Below are 25119 nucleotides of genomic sequence, written 5' to 3'. Positions count from 1 at the left end.
TGCGCAGAAGGAGCACCCAAGATCCTCCTGGGATGCGTGACATAGATATGCCGGGAGGTTTTGCGCTCCCATTCATGAAAAACAAAAACAGAATTTTTACTTTACATTAAAGAGTTGTGTACTGTTTTATGTAAATTAAAAATTCTGAGTTTAGGTCCGCTTTAAGTACAATAAACACAGAAATGGCATATTTGAATTTACCACAAAAGAAAAAAAAAAGCTTAGCTTGATAACCAAAAAATTAGCTTCCTGCATACAACGTACCTGCAAAACCACAACAATGAAGGCAAAGTGTCTTTGTTTGGTCACTACTGCTTGCCGTACTGTACTCTCAACCAAGGCGATGTACAGGGCTTCCGTCAACAAATTGGACGTTCTATGCCTACTCCGTACCAGGCGTCTTATTGGTTATTATTATTTCCGTACCCTCAGCTTCCTTTTCTGATTGGAGCATTTGGCTGTCCATCACCTGGTGATGGAAGGCGGCGATAGGTTGTGGCGCGACTGGAAACATACAAAGATGGGACCTTAGCAGGTAATCATGGAGCCGGCTTCTTGTCAAGGCGGATGGAACCGATATACTTTTCTGTAGAAGCCTTGGTGACCAGGGCGCCTCTTTCTGTTGCTGTGCCCGTAACCGTGCCTATGTCGTTGCCAATGTCTCTGTCGTTGCCAATGCCTGTGCCGGTCCCAGTGTCGTTGCCAATGCCGGTGCCAGTGTCCCGTCCGATGTCGGTGCCAGTGACTTTGGCCATGTCCCATGTGCCCATGTCGGTTCCCGTGCCTGTATCGGTTCCTATGCCTATATCCGTGCCTCCGTATTACCCGCCTCCAAGTATATCTACATGTTGTGTATAGACGGGGAGCAGTGCTTCCTTACATATGGTGTAGTATTGTCTGGTTTGTGGTGTTTACAGGCTGGCTGTGCTCTCCTATAATCATTTCCTAAATACACCTTTCCTTATCTGAACTCTATGTTTTGTGAATGAAGCATTACTTTGTCCCCAGTCTTTAATCTTTGTTTACATACCATCAGTGAAATGTTGTTTTCTACAATTGTCTCTTGCTTTCTTTTTTTTTCAGTGATCCAGCAGCCATACATGCCCATCATGAATTTTGATGGTTTAGACCCAGGTATGGCAGAATATGCCCCTGCCCTGCATGCCCCCTTGGATCCAGTCCTTGATCCCCACTTGAATCCTGCTCTTCTGCAGCCGGTTGAGCTTGATCATGAACGTGTTGGGCTGGAGGTGTTGCCGGTCCCAGAACCGGTCCGCATTATGGAAGGGATGTATTCTGAGTTGCACACGGCGGTGTCTGAGGTTGGAGTTCCTGTGTCTGCTGTGCACTTTGATGTCCATGAGGAGTTGCTGTGGGTTGGCAATCATGGGGTGAGTATGCTTCTTGCTTTGTTTTACAAGATGGGACATTGGTGTTAATTTTCTCAGTTGGTGCAAGCAGCTGATATCAATGTAAACTAAAATAAAATTGTAATCTTATATTTTTGTGAATTTTGTGTTCAAAGTTATTCAAATTGAATGTATGAATTGTTTTTCTGTTTATCCACTCCTTGGTTAGTCACCTGACATCTGTGCATTGCATTTTTAAAGTTTAATCTGGGCACTGTCCCTATCCAGACCTGTGAAAGCAGCAGCAACAGATGAGAATCTCTGTCCTTCTCTGCACTTATTCATACATGCAATGGCTTGACTCCTACTCCTTATGAGTTATCCCATTACTAATACAAATTCAACTGGTGATAGTGTTCTCCCCGGCCCATTTTTGCTGGGTGCACCACCCCGCACTTTTCAGTAACCAACCAGCTGTTTTTAGGTGGTTACTGAAAAGTTTGGTCACAATACAGTGGCTACCACCCACCTACCTACAATTTCTTTCCAGCCAGCTTAAAAAAAAAAAAAAAATCTGGGTTCAACAGTGCGATAGCCTGAGTTGGGTAGCTTGTGCTTTAAAATGCTCCAGCCATCATAGTGTTGGTTGCATTGTGTTGGTCAAATACCCCTGCACCATAGTACCCTGTGGTTTTCTTCTAGCTCTGACAATATGTAGCAAAATGAGCTGGTGGAAGGAACCCGTGTGCAGTGTGGTAACATGGATGCTACATACCTGGAAGTGTGAAATACCTGCTGACCCAGAGGAAAATTTCTGTGGCAACAAGGCAGGCTGCTTTTTAGACCCCTGTTGTGAAGAGTTCACTATTAGTGGAAGGGAGTGACCTTAAAACTTGGCCTGCAGTTCTTGTATTTGTCTAAAATGTATTAACATGCATATATTCCTTTTAACAGGGCCATGCCACCTCATTCAGTCCAGCTCTTGAGAGGTATTCATCTTTCCAAGTGCATGCCACCAATGACATCCGACAGATTCAGAGTCTGGAAAGTGGGGTTGTGTTCCTCACGAAGAATAACCTAAAATGTGTGATGCGTGGAGGACTGATCATGTTTGATTACTTGTGAGTTATCAGCTCTTTGATTGTATGTAACAAGCTACACTGTGGTAACATAAATCGACCTGCTCTGTTTGTTGTAACCATATCTACAATCCTTTAACTTGCATGTTTCTTTAGGATGGATGAAAGCGTAGACAACCACAGTCTGTTACTCACAGACAACAGCACCTTGCTCATGGCAGGAATGCAAAATCATGTCATCCAGATGGATCTTAATACAGTGCAGGAAACACAGAGGGTAATTATCTTTGCTTCTTGTCCACATAGTCCCAATTAGAGTTACACACTAGTCTTATAAACAATATTGGCAGCCCTAAAAGTTTCAACAGTAATATAGCAAGATAATTTGCTTGTATTTGAAATTACTGCAGTGTAGCAAAATTGGGCTTCTGCTAAAAGATCTGTCGACTGCCCATTTTGCTGTATACTAGAGAAAGCATTTTATGTGAAATTTTCTGTATAGTGAAGGAATCAATTATCTAGAACTATTGAACTCACTCTAGTTAATACTGTGTCTTGCACAGTTGTAGCGGGTCTTGTTCTGAAAATGCTTGGTCTGATTTCATAGCATACTGTTGGACTCTCACACTGTGCTTTAAAAGCCTAATCTTGTCAGTCTACCTGATTTCTTGGCTGATGGACATTTAACCACCTGGCCGATAAACCTGACCTTGGTTCGGGTTGATCGATTTTGCAAAAATCGATAAACCCGAACTTTTCTCACTGTCTAAATCCCAATAACTTACCTGGTCCCCGCTGCAATGATCCGTTCTGTCCAGCGTCGAAAAAAAAAAAAAAAAAAAAAAAAAAAAAATTCATGAAAAACAGTGTACTGCTTTTGGTACAGACATCTAGACATCAGTGTAACGCCCAGGTGGTTAAACCCAGTGATGACGTTCCTGGCTATGAAATGAAAACTAATATTTAAAAAATATAATTGGAATGTTAATGTGATAAAGGGAAGATGAAGCAGGGAATGCAATATATACATAACGGTGTTCTCCCCAGGCATTTTTCAGTAAACACCCGGCTGTTTTTGGGTGGTTACTAAGGAGTTTGGCCACAATACAGGGCCTGCCACCCTCCTACAATTGCTTCCCACCCAGCTTAAAAACATTCTGGGTTGAACACCCTACACATAAAATTAGAATAGGCTTATAGGTATGTTTTTAGAAGAATAACCTAAACTTTGTTTTATATTTTGCTAGTATCCTATTGAAACTCCAGGTATTACAGTTATGCGACAATCCAATCGATTCTTTCTCTGTGGGCACGCATCAGGAAAGGTATTTGTTATGGCTGTTACACTTTTTTTTTTTTTTTTTACCTTTTACATAGCTTTTTTACATTTGATAAATTAGATATTTAAGACTACTCTTTAAGGGCTTGATATTTAATATATTAAATATAAATCTAATTTTTTTTTTTTTTTTGGAACTTAGGTGTCCCTTAGAGATCTGCGCACTTTTAATGTGGAACATGACTTTGAAGCCTACTCTGGCAGCTTGTCTGACTTTGATGTCCATGGAAACCTGGTAGTGACTTGTGGTTTCAGCAGTCGCATGAATGTTATGGCTTGTGACCGCTTCCTAAAAGTGTTTGATTTACGTATGATGCGGGCCATCACACCTCTGCAGGTCCACATTGACCCTCTTTTTCTGCGATTTATTCCTACTTATACATCACGATTAGCAATTCTTTCTGAAAGGGGTAAGATAAAGAAGGTTTGTTACTGTCATATACTGCTTTGAGTATACTCAATCTTTGTGTGTGTGTGTGTGGTTCAGAGTTCTGTGCAATTTTACTTTGTGCTTTGAATATTAAAAGATTCATATTTATCTGTAAACAAAGCAGATAATTGGTTGTTACAATTCACAGTAGATGACCTTATCTGTGTTCTCACACAGAGAATGCTTCTGGACAGGGTATTGGTAAACTATTATGGTGTCCTTCTGAAAATGCTATTTGTCATCTGATGGCTTCATTTACATTAAATTGCACACTGAAACAAGTATTCAGATTAGAAGTGATAACTTACAGTTGCCCTATGCTTTTCCTGGTTCTGTAATTTTTTTATATCTCTGGGCTCACACTGTTTTTGTATGGGGTTTTAAGGCAAATGTAGAAAATAGTGCGATTTGTGCAGTGTCAAGGTAAGACCTAAGTACACTTTTTTTTTTTTTTTTTTTTTTTTAATCACCAGTTTAATTTCTTGTTATGAAAATATCTAATAAACTCCGTACATTAAGGCATCAAGAACCACCTCTAGCATCTAGAGACTGGTCCGAAAAAGCCCAAATCCAGTGAGCAGCAGTTCATTGGGTTTGCTTTAAGGTGAGACTGGTTTAAGCTGATTAAAAAAAAAAAAAAAAAAAACTTTGTTACAAGTGAGGTATGCGGAAGAACTCTGAATGCACCACATGTTGCTCCTTGAAGCAGCAGTAGACTACTCCAGGTGCCACTCCTGTTAACAAAGAGAGCAGGCACCTAAGGCTACAATTGACACAGGCCAAAATTGTACAGCAGAAGACTAGAACATTACTTGGTCTGATACGTCTCTATCTTCTGTTGTGACTTTCGGATGGTATGATTATAATTTGGTGTAAACATCAATCCAACTTGCCTTGTGTCTTTGGTTCGAGCTGGTGGTTGTCATGTTGTGGATATTGTTCCCTTAGTAGGAACTGCATTGTTAAAATGCCACAACCTACCTCCATATAACTGCAGTATAATGCACAATGTTAAAAGTTTAGACAGTCGCAAACTGGCTTCTTAAACATGAATGAGTTCTCTGTCCCTTAGAGCACCTTTGGGATATGGTGGAATGGGAACTGTGGTAAAAACTGGAGTGAAGCGATCATGTGGATAATAATCCCTAAAGAATTATTCCAGCACCTTGTGGAATCTATGCCACAAAAAATAGTTTCTTAAATCAAAAGGGGCCCAACCCAATAGTAGCACGGTTTACTTAAAGTGGCTGGGGAGCATTTGTCCATTAAACCTACTTGATTGTAATAAGATTAAGGGACCTGTTAATCCCTATTGTGACAGGTTGGGCTGGTTTGTACTTAATTCCTTACTGAAGAAAAATTTAGGCTGCTAGTGGGTGTGGTTGGGATGGTTCTGGCTTTGACTTCATGTCTATCTTGCTGTTCTGTTGTGAGTTCAGCCAAGCAAAATACATTTCAGGGGTTCTCCCCAGGCCCTTTTAACTGGGTGCACCACCCGACACTTTTTAGCACCCACCCGGCTGTTTTTGGTTGGTTACTAAAGAGTTTGGGCACAATACAGGGGCTGCCACCCACCTACAATTTCTTCCCACCCGGTTAAAAAAAATTTCTGGGTTGAGCACTGCAATTTTAAATAAGTACAATAGTTAAACTGGTATGATACTTCTCACTAAATAGTAGTGAGGGACATGCCTGTATTCAGTCTGAAGTGCAATCCCTTTGCGTGTCTTGTATTGGTTGCAAACTGACCAATATAGTGCTTATTTCATACAACTGTTTTTTTGTTTTTGGGTTTTTTTTATTTTTTTTTTAGGTCAGTGTCAGTTTTGTGAACCAACTGGTTTGGCCAGCCCTGCAGACATCTTCCATGTTGGGACAGTAGGCCAGGTTATAATGTCTTTCGATGTGTCTGCTACCAAGCAAGTTCTGGTGTTTGGAGACTCTGATGGCTGCATCCACTTATGGGCAGATTCCCCAGAAGCAACATTTAACACTTACCCACGTGAGACAGAGTTTGCATTGCCATGTATGGTGAACAACTTGCCACACCTGGACTGGAATCAAGACCTTCTACCTCTTTCCCTAATTCCTGTTCCACTGGCTAATGAAGCCTTGCTTTCTGATTGGCCTGCCGCTAACTGTACTCCTGCTCCACGGTATATTGGTTTATTTGTCCTTCATTTAACCTACTAAGCTTTTAAACTTGTCTTTAGCACATAGACTGTTTGACTGTTCATCCCACAATATTGCACGCATCCCTCCCACTAATTAATATATAGGTAAACATTTGCACAGTTTCCTGCCTAATGCCTACTTAGCAAAAAATGTGTATGTCAATTGAAAGTAAAACCTCTAGACCAAGTTTATCTGCATTTCACAGTTCATAGGCAAATTGTTTCTGTCCATTTATCCTGTGGATGGTTAGATCTGAATGCTTTCATGTACTGTGCCTTTATCTTTAAATATTTTTATATGCACGTCCCCCACTTTAGTATTGGTAAGTTACCTAGTTAGTGTATATTTTATTCTTCTGCACATTTTAATGAGGTTCTGTGTAAGACTGCCAGACTGTGCAGGCGCTTTCATGTAAAAATGTTTAAGGTGTGTAATCTGGACAACAAATTTGCTTGAGCAGCTATTGAGTTGGTCCTTCAGATCAGGTTGCCAAAATTATATGCAACCAGAAAAATATTTCAACAGCCAGGTATTATAAAGACACACAAATGACACTTAGTTTCCCCTCCTTGGATAACAAACTGTGTTTTGTTTGGAATGTTCCAGCACAAATCCATTAATATTCCAACTTTTCATTTTCATTTGTTTGTCTTTTATTTGCTGACCTGTGTCTCTTTTTCAGTCGGGCTCCCCCTGTAGATCCAGAGATACTTCGCACAATGAAGCAGGTTGGGTTCATTGGCTACTCTCCCAATCCTAGAACAAGGCTACGGAATCAGGTCTGCATTTTTGGTTCTTCATGTTGCAGTATAAAATAAGTGTACGTTCTTGCTAAATAAAAAAAAATTCGGTTTACATTTCCAATGTAATTGGTATCCATAAGCAATGAGTTGGAAGTGTTTTGCATGTTATCAAATTTGCCAATCTGGCATTGGCCAATTCACGATGACACTGCAATAATCACAAAAGGTGTCTTAAAGGTCCTGTGGGAGTGTCTAAAATGCAAAGTCATGTATTGTTTGCTCAGCCTAATTTAGGGTGTAGCCATCAGATCACCCTGTAGTAAAAAAGCAAAATTCAGGCAAACCCTTTTATGTGAATAGAGTTTATGCATGGGCTGCAGCTGGAAACTGCACATGTAGAAGGGTCAGTCCTAAAAAGCTCCCCCCCCCCCCATATCATGTGGATCATGTGGATGATAATCCCTAAAGACTTATTCCAGCACCTTGTGGAATCTATGCCACAAAAAATAGTTTCTTAAATCAAAATTTACATTGACTTGGCTAACTTGGTAAACCAAATTATAACAAACCATGAATAAAAGCTAGGTATTTTTCAATGCAAGGTGTTAAGGTAATTATATCAAGCTTATTAAAGTGCAGTACCTTATAATACTAATAAAATGGTATAAATTTATGGTTCAGCAATATAATGGCATGCATAAAATTGGGAATCCTGGGCAATAACATGGCTGCATTCCTCTAGCACAGGGGTAGGCAAACTTTTTCAGTCAGGGGCCACAATCTGATCTTGGATCGTGGCCTGTTTTATCAACGAGAGAGTTCAACGGGCTGGATAGAAAATCCTAACGGGTCGTAGTTTGCCCATGCCTGATCTAGCACCTTAATATATTTGATATTATATGTGCTTTTATATTGTGCTTACTATGACACATTTGTGCTTGCAAATATAAACCTTTTTTTATTGGTTGAATATAGGGGGAGTAGTAATTTTAAACATCACATTTTGAAAATCTGAAATATTGCTAGTAGCAGTAAATTTATACTTTCATCAAAGTAAAAATTGATTGACCTTGGTGGGATTCATAATGCATATGTGATTACTCAATCGGCACTCCAGAATTAGAGTGCATCTACATTATTTAGATAAGTTGCATAGGTATAAATATATAATTCAGCCCCTATAGCAAAATTATAGAAAGTTCCTTGCTCTTAATCTTTATGCTTGATCTTGGCAAGTAAAAAGCAGTTCAGTATCACTTATAAGCAGATAATATGCATACTCCTTCTAACCTGCAACCCTCATGAGTCATATGGCTGTGGTCTCCTCTATCCATTGACCTTTTTATGCTTTGTTATGAAAGCGTGCTTATGTGACTGGACCTTATTGTTTTGAATTTTATGAGGGGCATAAAAAGTAGTGCAATAGAAAGCATAAAGTGATATCCTCCCTTTAATAGAGGTTTCTAAATCTTTGAATGGCCCTTTTAGTGATGTAAGAGGTCTTCTGTATCAAGTAAACTGACCACTATTGGTTTAATGGAATTGTTGCATGAATAAATGGTTATGCGGCCTGTTTGTACTTCTACCTCCTAACTTTTTTTTGAGACTTGTAGTTGTGTAGATTGTTGTGGCTATTGATGTGCCCTTGGGTCCATTTATGAAATACACTGATTTTCATTCTTGTAATACTTGGATGTTCTTGTTCATACATATGCCATTGTCAAGATATGGAAAATTCTATATTGCCTTAATTTTTTTTTTTTTATAACTTTTTTTTTTTTTTTTTTTTTTTTTTTTTTTTTTTATGGTATGTGCTAATGATGAAGCGCACTTATTTATTTCTCATTACTTTTTAGGTTCCCTACCAACTGGAAAATGATTTTGATAACTTTAGCCAAGTCCCTGAATCACCAATAGGACGTGAAGAAGAGCCTCATCTCTACATGGTGCCCAAAAAATACCGGAAGGTCCAGTAGCCAAATTCCACTCTTTTTTTTTTTTTTTTTTGTCAGTCATGAGTTGTACCGACCAATAAAATTCACTAAAGCAATTTCTTTTCTCACTGCATGTATAGCAAGATGGGAGCTTAACTCTGAATGTGGTTTTTAGAAATATAACTATCATGAAAATGAACCATTGACGCATTTGCCATGAAAGTAATAAATGCTGGGTTGGACCAAGTTTATATCCCTGGTGTCTTATGTGTCGGAAAATGATTACTTCATTGGCAGAGTGGTAAAATTTTATGCAAGACATTTGCCAGCAGTGTTTCCAGGAAGTAAATAAGAAAAATGCAGTTGTGGCTTTTCCACAGGGTATGTTGATGTGCTCAGGGAGGGTGGGTAACACTTCAGCTAGAAACCTATCAAACCCACAACATAAATAAAAATGTGGTGTGATAACTTTCCCAGATAGAATATGGGAGCCACCATTGCTGAGATGGTCATTGAGTCAGGGATCCCTATATTCTGGTGTTGAGGGGGCTTTAATGATCCAAGTCATGGATCTTTTAATATGGCCCATACTTCTTGTACCATGCAATCATACTGTTTATTGACCCTGTGAGTTCATGAAGGTAATAAATCTAGAGCAGGTCTTGCTTTAAATAAGAGGCTTGGAAAATGTTAGCGTTACCTGTAGCAATCCATTTGATTTAAGATGTGTTCATTAACTTGCACTGTGTGGTGTTGATATTTGGGACTTGGTTGATGTACTTTTTATGAAACTGAAAACAGTTTCTTTTCCACTGTAAAGTTTTTTTTTTTTCTCAAAACTTATGGTTTGTGTTTTTACAGGTAACCATAAAATATTCTAAACTTGGATTAGAAGACTTTGATTTTAAGCACTACAATAAAACTTTGTTTGCTGGCCTTGAACCTCATATTCCCAACGCCTACTGCAACTGCATGATTCAGGTAAGTAGGAGCCTGTCTTGCTGTGTGTAGGTGGTGCTGGCTGACTGGCCACATGAGTGTTGCCTGTTGTGCAATCAATCTGATTAGCGGCAGGGAATCGGTGCCTGACAAGTTAATGATATATTGTATGTTTCTCACAATAAGCTGAGAATTGTGGGTGATGATTTGAAATAAACAGCACACTGTGAGTAAATGGCAATCTAACAAACATTATTCTTCTTATTTCCTTGCTTTTGGCTTCTCAGATATGTCAATATGTTCAACATGGGGAGCACACAAGGTTTTTGTTTGTATTGTAAACATTCTGAACCAAATTATTTAATTGCAACATATATTGTACCTTTTTTCCTAAGCAAGTTATGACAACCTTGGTGCATTGTCATTACAGACCTTAGAACAAATAATATTGAGAATTCTTGCAAAGCAGTGAATAACTTTAAACACAATTGTTAGAAATAAAAAACGCTCCATTGTAAGTTTGTCATTCCAAAAAACCCAGTCTAAAAGTGCTTGTAAGCTGGACCACCTTTGTTACACTCCACATGTGTGCATTGGCTTTCTTTGCTGTAAGGGTGGTTGCTACTTTGACTTTCCACAACCTGCCCACCTGATAAGTGAGGAAAAAAAAAACCTGGGGTTTAGTTCTGTGTGTGCCTATGATTATAACCCTGCCCTGCATTAGGGTATGCCTGGACACTTCAAATGTTGCTGCTTGGTTCTTAATCAATTGTGCTGGCAATGTTGAATGGGTTCTGTGGGCTACATGGTGTGTTCAGAGTGAGTTGAATGGTAACCGGTAAAATGAGGAGCAGATATTTTTGAATACCTTTAGTTTGTCTTTCATGTAGTCAGTCTATACTTAGAAGGGGCCAATTTTCAAGATGGCATGTACAGGATTTGTATGGAGCTGCAATCTTGAGTGCCAAATTTCATTAGTACTCCCAGTTTATCAAAAATATGGTAACTCTTCAGCAGCATATGCTAATGTCCATGTTTTTTTTTAGTTCATAAAAACTATCTGTATCATAAAACTTTTAAATATACTCATAATTTTTTTGCAATAAACCATATTTAGTCTTATGTAAGTAATGTCTTTGTTAACTGTCAATGGAGATTTGATGTTTTTAACTAGTTACCAAATCTTACTGATCTGCAATAATTACTTTATGTGTGTAATGAAGGTGAATGCAAACAGTACCTGTCGTTTAGCTTTCGCAGTCATTGTTCCACGTACAGTGTAATCCAGTGTTAGAAACTCCATACTGTTGCAGAGATGCACAGAAAGTCCCCACTGTTACATGGTCTGTCTAAAGAATATGTCTGTTCCCCTTTTCTCCCAGGTTATGTATATGCTGGAGCCAGTCCGATGTCTGGTACAGAACCATCTATGTCAAAAAGAGTTTTGCCTAAGCTGCGAACTGGGATTCTTGTTTCACATGTTGGATTTGTCACGTGGAGATCCTTGCCAAGTAAGAGGGCTATGCACACATTCCTTAACCCCTCCCAGCGGTATTCCCAAGTGTGACTCAGGGTGTATTTTACCTGCAAATAGCAGTAATCCCAAGTCACACTTGGGGTAGCTTAAAAAACAAACAGTTTACCTTGCACCATTGTCTTCCTGCTGGTGCCTGCAGATCTGGGGACATGTCCTTCCTCCTCAATCTCAGAGGCAGATCGTTGGGAAATAATTTTGTATTGGATTCAATACAAAATAGCTGTATTGATTCCAATACAAATATTCATATACATTTATACATGCTACTGTGTTTTTTTTTTTTTAACAGATTTTTGTGTTTTGTTATTTAAAGTTTATTAAATATCGGTGAATTATAGCCTACAATGAAAAATACATTTCCTTGCAAAAAATTGTACTGCTTTTTGCATGGAAATTTGCACAGAACTAGCCTGCTGGGGAGGTTAAAGACTTAAATGCAATGCTCTTCATCACTAGCTGGCTCATTGATTGCTTTGTTTCTATAGCTGATCAGTGTAATGTATTGAAAAAAGCTGTTTAGCAGCTCACATGCATGTGCAGAGGTGGTCTCGGCTGTCTTACTGTTTTTGCCATAATCGGCAGGATAAAAAAGAATCTGAATAATTCTTTATTAGGAATAACATGGTAAAATAAATGTTTCATCTAAAAACATTAAAAGTGTACACAACAACGGCATCACATAATTCTGGTATTTATTTAAGGCCAGCAATTTCTTGAGAGCTTTCCGAACCATCCCTGAAGCAGCGGCACTGGGGCTTATTTTGGCTGATTCAGATGAGGCAACAGGAAAGGTTAATCTTGGACGTCTGATTCAAAGCTGGTGCCGCTTCCTTCTGACGCAACTTCACCAAGAGACACAGGAGCTAGAAGGCCCACAAGCTTATCGTAGTATTGGAAGTGCCAGGTATAACACGATATTTTTCAAGTGTGTAGATTGCTTAGCAGTCTAGAATTTGGTTATGATTTGTTATCTGATGCATTTTGATTTAACTAATATCATTTGGTTTATTGGTGAGCTCTATTGGTATATTCTCATCTCCTAGTTTCAAAGCCAGATAGTAATATCTGAGCTCTGCCATAAAAAGTGTTTAAGGTTTTATTTTTAGGTTTAAAAATATCTTTTCATCTCTAAGGACTGTTTAACATTTTAAAGTTGAACTCTTGGCAAGCAGTGTAAGCACTTAAATTTGACCTGGTATCATCCGTTTTCAATCTGTACAGCAGAGTTCAAATAGGGGTAAGCAAATGCAGAAGAAGAATCCAATAGGTGTCCTGGCAAGCAACAAGCTAAGAAATAGAGGGGGGAGTAAGTGATGAGCTAATCTGTGCAGTTTCTCCTTAGCTGTATAGACAAGTTCAGGGTTAATCCAGGACAGCCTGGAGTCCATTTTAATTGACTTAAATAATACAGCATTATGATTATTCAGATAGCTAGAGAAACTTAATGGTGGATAAATATTAGGTTGGCAAAATGTAGTTGCTCTGACAGGATTGTATGTTTTACAGTTTTTTTTAGGCTTTTACGCCTTTTCGAAAATCTATGTATAGGTTTTTTTTTCCAGCAATTTTGCATCTGCAGGGGACTCTGTGATTGGACAGCTGTTTGGATGTGAAGTGGAAAACTGCAGTATGTGCAGATGTGGCAAGGAAACAGTTCGTGTTTCAACAACGCTCCTTTTTACTTTGTCATACCCAGAAGCCAACAGTAATCGTGAGTACTACCTCAATTTGGATATCAGAAGCTCTGTCTTATTATTCACCTGCTTAGGAAAAATACAAAGTGCTTATGTCCAATGTTAAGAATACAACCTTGGCAAAGTAACTACAACTGGAAGCTCTGGCTGATTGTCTTTACCAAGCTGCTCTTTTTTAGTACAGGAAATGCTTGATGTCTACCAGTCTTTCCTCCTTTAGTGAGAGGAATGAAATGAGACACATGACACTACAAAATATTTTAATGCATTTTTTAAAGTTACATGGTTTATAAAAAAAAAAAAAAAAAAAAAACCAGGTTCTAATTCTGTCCATACTCATGCAAAAAGCGTTACCTTGTTTTGCATGGAAATGTATTTTACATTGTAGGCTTATAATTAGGCATATGAAATATGTCCATTATGTAAAAATAAACTTTAAATAAAAAAACACAAAAATTGGTTAAAAAGGGTGCATTTAAATAGTGAAACCTGTAATATACCAGTACAGTAGCATGTATTTGAATCTCCCGCTGCGCCTCTTGCACCGACGTCACCAGGAAACCTCTGGGAACGTCACTGCATTTGCTGGTAGGAAAGAAGAGGACGCTGCCCGGGGACCTGCACAAATTAGGAGGATGCCAAAGAAACAAGGGTTTTCATATATTTTCATATATTTGTATTATCTTTATTGGCACTAAGAAAAATACAAATAAAACATATACAGTATGCAGCATTGTATCAAATATATACTTCTGCTCTTTCACCATTTTTCTAACAGAAGTCAGATCAACAAAATTATAACCAATAACAAATGGGTAATGCACATGAATTGGTTACTTCAGGAATATTCGAACGCCTCATTCCAATACGTTTTTCAAAATACCTACAGATTTCAAAGATTGGATATAGATACAGTATCTATAAAGAAATCATCCAGCCTTAAAACCCCAACACCTAAATAACTACATAGTCAGATGGGTGGAGGTTCCTGGTGTTGTAACAAACCATGTCGAAAGAGCTCAATATTTTTATGGTTTTTAGAGACTGCGTGGCTCTGGATTACCAACTTTTGCATGTATGTTTTACCCCGAGCCACACTTGGGAATACTGCTAGGGGGGTTATTGTAGCTGCTGTAAAGTATCTTGTAGAGTCTGCTGCAGATAATATATTTACAAAAAATCTTCCGTAGGTTTTTATGTGCCCTTAAGATTTTTATGCATGTTCTCCTGTGACAGCTTCTATTTTATCGACCTCCAAAAGCCCCAAGATTGCACCTGACAGCCCCCTTCTATGTATGCGATGTCAGCAGACTGAGCTGTCATTCAGATGACACTCTTAATATTCCCTTTTCTCCTTCCTGGCAGATAAAGGTAGGGAGTATCTGGGCTACTACAGGTAGTAATTCACTTTTCACAAAGATGGTTAAAATGTGTAAAGGGGGGTGGCTTGGAAATGCAAAGAGGAGGTGGTTATGGTAGTAAACTGTCCTTTTTCCTAAATAGTTATATAACTTTTTTATTTTATTTTTTTTATTGCAAGAAAAAACTCTATGGAAAGGAAACATTTGGGGAAATTATGGAAAAGAAACATTTGGGGAAATAAAGTATCCCAAATGCTTACACAGTTTACCTTCATGTCACCCGAATTCTTATTGTGCAGAGATGAGATTGAGAGCACTTGTTTTTATTTTAGTTAGGTCCCTCAATGGGCATCCCCTGAAGGAGCAGCCCATTCTTGAGATGTGACACAAGAATCCCAAGTGGCTGGGGATCATCTCCAAAAAAGTATCTTCATTATAGAAGGGTGGCTATCTGGCTTCATTGGTTGGCAACAGTGTATGGATGTTTCAAGTTATTCAGTTGCCATGTAAGGGGACCACATAAAGCCTATTTCTGTATGAGTGAGTGTAGCAGTACCTGCTTTCAAGTTCATGATTTTAGTAGTGTCTTACCTTTGCCTGTAAAACAAATGGGTTTCGGTATGACATCTGTGGCCATGCATGTCAAATGCAGCCTCACAATGTTCATCCACATCCAACATGTATATAACATCAGCAGAGAACTTGTTTCAAATAAAGGTACTTGGGGGGCAGCATTTTCCTGCACATTATAAACCTGTGTGTGTGTTTTTTTTTTTTTTCTTTTTGTTTTTTTTTGTTTTTTTTGTTTTTTTATTATGCATGGCAAAAATGCAGATCTTTGTATAATATGAAAATCTTACTAACATTGACTGTTATCTTACTTCGCAATTTGTTTTTTGTTTTTTTTAACATAGTTACCCTGTATGATGCATATGTGCTTTTTATCAAGCTTATATTCCCTAATTTGTTATGTTAGGAATGACATCAACTTTCCTGAAACTGGGCCACCCCCACCGCTGGTACCTTCAGTGGAGGAGATCCGCAATGTATGGGTGCCATATTCTCTAAAGATGAAGTTATCTAAAAACAAGGAACTTGAGGTTGTGAACTGTGATGAAAATGAAGAGGTGAGAGCTTTATCTGACATTGTCATGTCTTCCCCTCTTTCCCCAGAACTCAACAACTTACCCAACCTTGCTGGTAAAAAATCTTGTAACCCTGCTGAAAATAACTTCCTTATTTTTTTCATTTTAAAAACATTTACCATCAAAGATGCTAAAAGCATGTTGTCTCTACCACTACAACAAGGTACCCTTGAGAGTTGTATTGCACAGCCTATTTACATAAGGTCAAAACAAAAGCTTTGGACACCAGATCATTGCTAAAAAGCAATGGGATCATCCATGTGTTGCAGTATCTTGGTTCAAATAGAATGTACATGCTACTGTGGAGCTAATAAATTTTGCCACACACACTAAATCTGAAGTCATTAAAGAACTGGACCTAAAAGGTGTATCAAGAGTGAAGGTAGAGAGCACAGAACCAATCACGTTAATGTATGTGGTCTCTGTACCAACTGTATAGAGAGGTAACGGTCTTGGTAGGGTTTTTCCTCTAAGATTAATTGATTGAGAACAAACATCTGTATATGTGTATTACAGCTAAATCAACCAGATGATGATAAAGATGAAGCAACAAACATATATGACCTTACTGCAAGTGTTGCCCATGTTCTGGATTCTCGTACAGGCGGCAGTTTGATAGCTCATATTAAAGTAGGAGAGACCTATCACCAAAGAAAAGAAGTGAGTATTCAGAAAGGTATCTTTTGAGTTTGATATTCTGTAATGTTTGGCCCACAATGCACAAAATAAAAATATTTCCTACATATTATGATTGGGCATGGTGGAATAAACTTCTGACCAATATACACATGTTCTATAAGAGGCATACATACCAGATACATTTTTCAGTTTCTAAAATTTTGCATATTGAAACATTGTAAAATCTTGTATTAAAATTGTTATTTGTTTTTATCTAATATATTTTCATCCTATTTACCAAAGACTAAGCCAGCATGCAGAAGCACTGTATGGAAAAACTAACTATAACCTTTCTCTTGTTGAAATTAGGAGTGCACATAGCAGTCACATGGTTTTAATCTAATGTACTTGATTTATTGATTCTGGACCAATGTCCTTTGAACAGATTAGACCAACGTGGAGATGTGTGTGTGTGTGTGTGTGTGTGTGTGTGTCCATATTGCATGGTGCCAAATTTGACAGAGCTACAAAATGCCTCCTACAAACTGTCAAGCAGTGGTCACAATTTTGGCTTGTTTGGCAGCCGCAGGACTTTGGCACCTTGCAGTGATTTTTATACAGAAATCATAACTCCGAGTCAAATGTGGGGTCATTGGTATGACATCTAAAACCTGGATGAGTCATGCAACAAGACAATTATCCCAAACTTGAGCCCAGACTTTAAATTGGTTTGAAATGCTGTGGTGAGACCCTAAAAGCTATGCATAAATACCCAAAGACTTCAAAAAACTGGAGCAATGTTGTAAAGGAACAGTGGGTAAAAATTCTTTCACATTGAGAGGCTAATATTGTCACACTAAGAAAACAAATACTTCAGGGTATTACTGCAAAAAAATGGATCTAAAAGTTTATCCGATTACAGGGATTTACCTTTTCCCAAATGTTAGATTTTGGCTTTAATTTTGTTTTTTTTACACCAAAGGTGAGCTGAGTTTTGTGTACTGATACATAAAACCTTAGATTTGTTAATTGTATTTTACATTTCACTTGATTGAATGTGTCTAATCTGTCAGACTTAAGCTGCATACACACCTGCAATTTTTCTCGTTGGAAAGGATCTTTCACGATCCTTTCCAAAGAGAAAAGACTGCACGATGCATGAACGATGCTGTACATACAGCACCGTTCATGCTCTATGGAGAGGGGAGGGGGAGTGCGACGGAGCGGCACCCTGCTGCACACTCTCCCCTTCCCTTTCATTACGATCGGCTGTCGTCCATGGATCCGCCAGGAAGGTCGATGGACGACGACCGACTACACAGCAGATTTTCGCCCGATAATTGGCCGATACCGATTATCGGGCGAGAAAAATTTGCCGTGTGTACGCAGCTTAAGATCCTAAAAGTTGGAGTTAATTCTGACAGAAGTGCAGAGATTGTTCCACTAGGGAACATTGAATGGTTTACATCTGTAGTATCCACTAGACCAGTGTGTCTCAACCAGGGTTCTGTAAAAACATTAGGGTTGATAGGGGTTCCTTGAGCAAATTTCTCATGTCAATATAATAAACAAAAAGATCATTAGTGTCAATCTGACTTTTTCCTCCTGACCACCACACTAATATACTGTGAGCTGTAGATAGTTACCACTTGACAGTGAGTGATATACAGCAGTGTGATATACAGCAGTGAATCTTTTATGTGAATGCTGATAATCATTGGGAAGAACTCCTTTATACACCTAAACCATTTAAATGCTGCCCAAGCCATCACCATGGTAAATGTAAATAAACGGCAGTAGAGAGGAAAAAATTCATATTTGATTATAAACTGACAACATGTAAAAAATTTTTTTTTTTTTTTTTTTTAGGGAGTGACTCACCAGCAGTGGTATTTGTTAAATGACTTCCTTATTGAACCTGTTGATAAGGTAAGTGCTATACCAGCATTTGTCTAATGAGTTGATGTGCTTTTGAATTTGTCTAAAAATGGCTTTATTAACTTTATTTTGTGGGTTTCTTTTACTCATCTCAGTGTGAGGCGGTCCAGTTTGATATGAATTGGAAAGTTCCAGCCATTTTATTTTATTCCAAAAGGAGCATTAATTCTAAATACAACTTGACAAGTAAGGAGTCTATTTACTTTTATTGTATTTGAAATATTTAGGCCTTCTTATATTTGTACATTTTTGTACATACAAAAGTAATAAAACCTTCCGTACTTGATACATGGAGCAACAGAATCCCCCTTTGACAAAACAGGAGGTTTTAGCATACATATATTGTGTTCAGTCAAACTTCCAATAGTAAAAAAAAAAAAAAAAAGTTTGGTTTAAAATGAGCTACCCATACACTATGCAATGTTTCAGTGGTATATTCCATTGATTGCACAAATATTTTTCAAGACAATTTGTTCGATCAATAATTTTGATTTTTTTTAATACATTTTCCACAAATATTCAAATGCCCTTTGGAAATTGATTTATTATTGCAAAGTGTATACTGCTATGATAAAAGGCTTTTGATCACAAAAATGTACCCACTTTTACAATGGTCTATTAGAAAATGGTATGGATTTATATTCAAGACATACAGGACAATACCTATTCCCCTGTAAAATTGGAAATTTAACTAACTATTTGTATCCCAGTCACTCTTATGATGGTGCCATTTATGCTTTTCTGCAGTTAAGAACCCAATTGAAGCCAGTGTATTACTAGCAGAAGCTTCACTTGCTCGCAAACAACGGAAGTGTCATGCCACATTTATTCCATTGCTGCTGAATGAGATGCCACAAGCAGGAGAGCTAGTTGGGCTGGATGCAGAGTTTGTTACACTTAATCAGGTATTTTGACTTGCACTTCCTTACATTTAAATGGTTGCAAGGGTTATAGACCATAAGTAGCTTTGCATTTGCACTGATGTGCAGGAAGCCTATTCCCAAACAGCCTCCAATCTAATTTAAATCTGATCTCTGATGTAGTGAAAGTATCACAGCACAAGATACAGAAATACACTACTGGGAGTAGCTACAAAGGGTTTAGTTTTATCTAAACCTAAAAATAAAAATTGATTGTTTTCAAACATACGTACACAAGTCCCAAGAGGTGGTGCAAATTTTGTATGTTCCTAGCTTTGACATAATGGTTCTGCCAATACCATACCCTACTGACAATGGTGATTAAGTAGAATGCTTCTTTAGTCCTGTTAGTTCTGTACGATCAGACAGAGTTTTGTAGTCGATTTGTGACCATGAGCACTCTGGAACTGAACCAACTGACTGATGGCAGTATTTAGCTCACTGACTGCTTTAATTTGTTGATTGGAGATTCTATAAAACAAACTTGCAGTGGGAAGAAATAAAACAGTGAGGATGTAGAGCAGAACAATGTCCCAGTAGCCCACTAAATTTAACTGTCAGAAAATGGTTACATTCATAAAGGCATTGTTGAGGGCAACTGAGAAGAATCAAACATTCTATTGCTTTATGGTGCTTGCAATTGAACCATGTTTTTACTTCAACTTTTTGTTTGCCACACAAAAAGGCTTTTAAATTGCGGTTTGTTTGCTTTATGACCACCATTATTAAGGGGTGCATAAACCTATTTTTATGCTTACTAGATGTCTAGTCAATGCTAAAATCGCATTCCGTGTGTGGAATTTTATTTGTTTTTTTTACCTTTTTAGGAAGAGGCAGAGCTTCGTAGTGATGGGACCAAGTCAACTATAAAACCCAGTCAGATGTCTGTGGCTCGTATCACCTGTGTAAGGGGACAGGGACCTAATGAAGGTGTTCCTTTCATAGATGACTACATTTCCACCCAGGAACAGGCAAGTGTGATGCATTCTTTCTAAAAATGAATTTTGTTATCGTTGTATTATAATATCAAAAAGTGCAATATTTTAAAAGATCTATTCTCTTGTAGGTGGTTGATTATCTCACCCAATACTCTGGAATAAAGCCTGGTGACTTGGATGCCAAGATTTCTTCAAAGCATCTAACAACACTTAAATCTACATATCTCAAGTTAAGGTTCCTCATTGATGTAGGAGTCAAGTTTGTGGGTCATGGTCTTCAGAAAGATTTTCGCGTGATAAATCTGATGGTAAAGCTTTTGCTTACTTTAATGATTAGCTTTAACTTAACATTGATGGCAAATAGTAAGCATATGACGGATCACATGTTAAGTAATCATATGAGAGATGTGCAGTTGCACATGAATATAACTGTAAATGTCAAACTAGGCCATGCATCCCAAACATCTGTTCCTGGTATTTGGATTTGTCTTTTTACAGGGCAAGGATGAAGTTTAACCTGAGGGAATGTATGTAGTATATTTTGTCCTCTAACCAGATTCAAATTGCCCAGTCATACTGCAGTTACCCCATCACAAAAGCTTTGTGAATCTGCCACTCAGCTGTGCCTTACTGGGGACCAATCTCAAGCTAGCCGCTAGGTTCCATTTCCAAGCTGATAATTCGGCATCAAATGTTGTATATAGACAACCCACCATTGTCGCCACTTCAGCGCCATCCTACACCCTCATCTGAAGACCTATTTTATGCCAGGTCTCCTAAATTATGGTCAACCCTAAATGTTCTAGGGGAGTGCACTTCATGCAGCTGTCTGCACATCACAGTGGTAATGTGAGTAAACATCCATCTGGCCTGTCGGCATCGCTTTACTGCTACAATGTCAGTGTGTGATCTCATAAAAAAAATCAGGAATTTGCCGGTTTGCATAATGATATAAGACTAACAATTGCAAAAAGCAATCCACCTTTTCAATTTTCAGGGACGATTTATTTACTCAGTTTACACTGCCTGGATTTGTCATTAACTGAATTTTAAAGGGATGGTACCACTATTTATAGTTTTTATTAATCACCTGAAGTGAGATTTGTACTACCATGCATTTATGTTTGTGACATTCCAAAACTATGATTCAATGTATTGCTTATTCACTGTAGGTGCCAAAAGATCAGGTGATTGATACCGTATATTTGTTTCACATACCACGCAAAAGGATGATCTCCCTCCGTTTCTTGGCATGGTATTTCCTTGGTAAGAATTATTCTGTCTTCTGCCTCTTAATTTACAGATCTGCATTGATCGTTATGGAGGTGTCAGTCTGCATGTTGCCATTTTCATTTGTATTATATTGAGTACTGCTCATACTGTAGTGAGTAGGGGAAAATCTAGCAACAAGTTCCTAGTCGAAAAGTAATGATTCAGCCTGCTGACATCTAACCAGAACTAACATTTTCCAATTGGTTGGATTCTAGGCATTTCTGTACAGGGAGTTGACATAAACATACCTACTTTATCCTTCAGAAGTGTTTACTTAAGCAATTGCTGCTGCATTTGGGTCTCTACCCCTTTTTGTGTGGGGGTTGCAATTGGCAGGAAAGTTATTTTATTAGTGAAGGGACATTACCTGTGTAATGTCCACGTTTTCTAACTTTTAATTTTGCTTTAAGGAAAATTTTGTTTTTTTCTGATTTTCTTAACATAAGCTACTGTGTACCAATATTAAATATTTTAGAACTATATTTTAAAATCCATTCCACAATGTTGAACTTCTATTAGCTGTTCTACTTTCATTCAAGACTTAAATACTTTTACAAACTTTACAGGGTTTTTTTTATAAAGCAAGAAAGCTATAATTTTTTTATTTTTTTATTTATTTATTTTTTTAAGACCTCAAGATCCAAGGAGAGACTCATGACAGTATTGAAGATGCACGAACAGCTCTGCAGCTCTATCGCAAATACTTGGAGCTAAGTCGTAATGGAACAGAGCCAGAAAACTTCCGAAAAGTCTTAAAGACTCTTTATGAAAAGGGTCGAAAGATGGACTGGAAGGTCCCGGAGCCAGAGAGCCAAAACAGCCCAAAAAGTAAAGTCAACGTGATTCTTCTTGACCCTGACCCCAGTGATGACCTCGCATCACTTCAGTGACTTGCCCTGTCCTTATCACTTGACTGATAACCTACTGCTGCTTTCTTTAACTGACACTTCTTCTTTTTATCTTTTCACACTTCTTCCTGACTGCTTTGTGAAAGACTGGCTGAAAATACCCTTTATGATGTGATTTCTAGGTATCCTATGTTAATCCTCTGCAGTATTGTTTAAGCTAGTGTTTTACAACCCAAGCTTTAGGCTTCCTAATCAAAGCACAGTCTTTAGGAGGTAATAGAAATATTGTGTAGAAATTTTATTTTAAAGTGTAGCACAGCTTTTAATATTTTGCTTTTTAAAATTTTGCCTATATAATAAAATGCAGCAACTGCAAGATTAGTTTCTAATTTATAGGTAGGAATATGCTATGAATAATGGAGTTGCTTACATGATGTCAGTGCAGTGTTTTTTTTCCAGTCTTAAAAGTTCATAATTTGGGTTGTGCATGGACATGCTGTGGGTGGATACATATGCAGCTGTTACAATCCAGGAGTACTATGTCTTAGTGGGCCAATGGCTTTATTTATGGCCATGCCAGGTTACTTTGCTGTTGGCTATAGCAGGCCAAAGTATTTCTTCACAGCTGAAAGAGGAGGACCATAGCCCAGAATAAATTGTTTTAGGGCTTCAAGGAACCATCTGGTTCACCAGCTGATGGGGGGGGGGGGGGGGGGAATATGAAAGCATCAGTAGGCAGATTTTCATCTCCTATATACTTTCTTGATCATGTAGGACTTGCACTAGGTAAATGGGTTTACTTTTATTAATCAATAATGGTGCCTAGGTAACTATACATTAGGCATTAGTCAGTCTAGAGTATTCCACCATGATCTTGACAGCATTTTTTGCATATGTATAAATCTCCTTATGCCCTATTTGTTCATGAAACCTCTTTAAAGGTCACTATTCATCTGCGTCTAATAGTCTATTATCACCTTTAAACAGTTCATTGATCTCATAGTAAAAACATGATTCTAATTATATTTTATGAACATATGAAGTGTATGAACAGGAAGATTCATCTTTAATGGTCATTGGAGGTCATCCCAGTTTCCCAAACTAACTTCCAGCATTTAGGTTGTAGTGTTGAGGGGTCTGGTCCTCTGCTGTGAGTCCCTTCCAAACTATATTTTTTGTTAGGTTACATAATCTGTTGAATAGAACAGGTTTGGATCCAGGTGTAGTAATGTGACTGCTGATCTAACTGCATGGTTTTCAACTGCCCAGTAAACCTGCAAAGCTGTGCATTGCAACACAGATAAGTTCTGCTTTACATTATTCATTAATTTCAGGCTTCAGCCAATTTGGGATGTTTGCAAGGTGCCATCGCAGACATGTGGACCTTTGTTGTGTGATAGTTTTTAAATCTGTTTGCTGACTGACTTATACTTTGGGGAAAGCCGCATCTTTTCACTACAACCTGGAGTATCACTTTGGGAATTTACCACAGTTCTTTCATTGGGCTGCACTGCTAGGAGGTGCAAAAATGATGAGCTGGGCTTTTCAGCAGAGATGGCTCCAGCCACATACACTCTGTAAAACCTGTTTATAGGTGGTGTGAAGGCTTCAGCATTGAGGACAGAAGCTTTACCTTTCCTAATCTCAGTTCTGTCCTTCATGTGGACACTGGATGAATTAACTATGAAAAACAATTGAGTAGTTTAAAGGCGGTTTTGTCCATGGGAGACATCTCATTAACAAAGTCTACACCCCTGCATGTTCCTGACTAACTTTTATTGTCACAAGCTTGATACTATTCTAGAACTAGTGGTAATTGGCTGATAGTTGTAATTTTGATTTACATATTTTCTATAATTTAATTTTGCCACTAGATACCAGTCATGTGTGATTTGTACCTAACTCATCTTCAATTCTGTTTTATCCACAGATGCACCAGTGTATTCTGCTATGGTGGGACTTTAGTGTCCTTTTTTTAATTTTCTTTTATGAAGTTGGTAATGTGGAAATGACATTCCATGTACTATTTTTTTATCGTTTTTATTTGCAATGAATTGTGAAGCCGTTCTGTGAACGCAAACACATCATGTTTTAATAAAAAAGACTCTGAAGATATTACACCTTATGTGGTAATGCAATGAATGCAAACACATGATCTTTTATTAAAAGACATTCTGAAAATATTGTCTCATGTGTTAATTCAAAGGAATGGTATACTGTAGTCTGTGGTGTCCATCAAAAATGAATAAATGTGGTGTATGTTTAGTGCTGCATTAGGAGCCCATTAAACAGGAGTTCATAAGACAGGATTTCTTAATCAGACACCATTTTGCACTCGCAAAATGCATGGCCTTTATTTTAGTTGTTTCCCCAACTCACCTGCTATGCCTACATTTCTTTATGCCTTCACTTCATACATTGTATGCAATTTATTATCATTTTTTATTTACCTGTTTAAAGACCTATATACAGGACCTTGATCCAGAAAATATAATATCCTTGGTATTATGCTGCCCAGTTTCAGTCTGAGACTTCCACAGATGTATACATGGCTGATCAAGGCAGTTTGATATTTAAAAGGTACAAGTATGGTCTCTTCTACTTCATTTTTTCCTGTTTGTTTCAGTGGGCCTAATTTTTTTTTCTTTAAGGCTAGAGAAGAACTTTCATCTGTGATCCAGCAAACCTGAAATGGATCTGGTCCATTGAAAACATTTGCTAACAAATGGCAAATTTTAAGAAATCCATTCCAGGTTTGCTGGGTCACCTAACTTCACCAATTAAAATGTATCTTCCCCAGCCTTGGAAAGATTTTGATAAATCGGGCTCATTGGGTCCCAGCTATGTCTAGGTTTTTCCA

At 38.0% G+C, this 25119-nt stretch overlaps 1 protein-coding gene across 1 annotated transcript; it reads left to right on the top strand.

The window, feature by feature from the left end:
- The first annotated feature begins 570 nt into the window (after positions 1-570).
- Positions 571-24440, top strand: PAN2 (poly(A) specific ribonuclease subunit PAN2). The gene is made up of 24 exons (XM_072398853.1): positions 571-835; positions 1084-1391; positions 2304-2470; positions 2585-2705; positions 3676-3753; positions 3910-4177; positions 6011-6353; positions 7055-7151; positions 8972-9082; positions 9911-10030; positions 11371-11499; positions 12227-12429; positions 13088-13320; positions 14585-14615; positions 15557-15707; positions 16242-16385; positions 18213-18272; positions 18377-18467; positions 19029-19186; positions 20029-20172; positions 20268-20447; positions 21312-21405; positions 22042-22239; positions 24190-24440. The coding sequence occupies exons 1-24, from the start codon at positions 646-648 to the stop codon at positions 24222-24224; spliced, it is 3654 nt and encodes a 1217-aa protein (XP_072254954.1). The 5' UTR covers positions 571-645; the 3' UTR covers positions 24225-24440.
- Positions 24441-25119: the final 679 nt, after the last annotated feature.

The sequence above is a fragment of the Pyxicephalus adspersus genome, chromosome 1 (genome assembly GCF_032062135.1).
Source record: "Pyxicephalus adspersus chromosome 1, UCB_Pads_2.0, whole genome shotgun sequence".
In the NCBI taxonomy this organism is placed as follows: Eukaryota; Metazoa; Chordata; class Amphibia; order Anura; family Pyxicephalidae; genus Pyxicephalus; species Pyxicephalus adspersus.
Note: the sequence above shows the minus strand (reverse complement) of the source record. Positions and strands in the feature narration are given on the sequence as shown.

Bases quoted from the DNA above. Each gene is read 5' to 3' on its own strand.
- PAN2 (XM_072398853.1), top strand. From the start codon at position 646: ATGTCGTTGCCAATGTCTCTGTCGTTGCCAATGCCTGTGCCGGTCCCA. The intron at 836-1,083 runs GTATATCTACAT...TTTTTTTTTCAG, and splicing joins TCCGTATTACCCGCCTCCAA to TGATCCAGCAGCCATACATG. The intron at 20,448-21,311 runs GTAAAGCTTTTG...TATTCACTGTAG, and splicing joins TTCGCGTGATAAATCTGATG to GTGCCAAAAGATCAGGTGAT.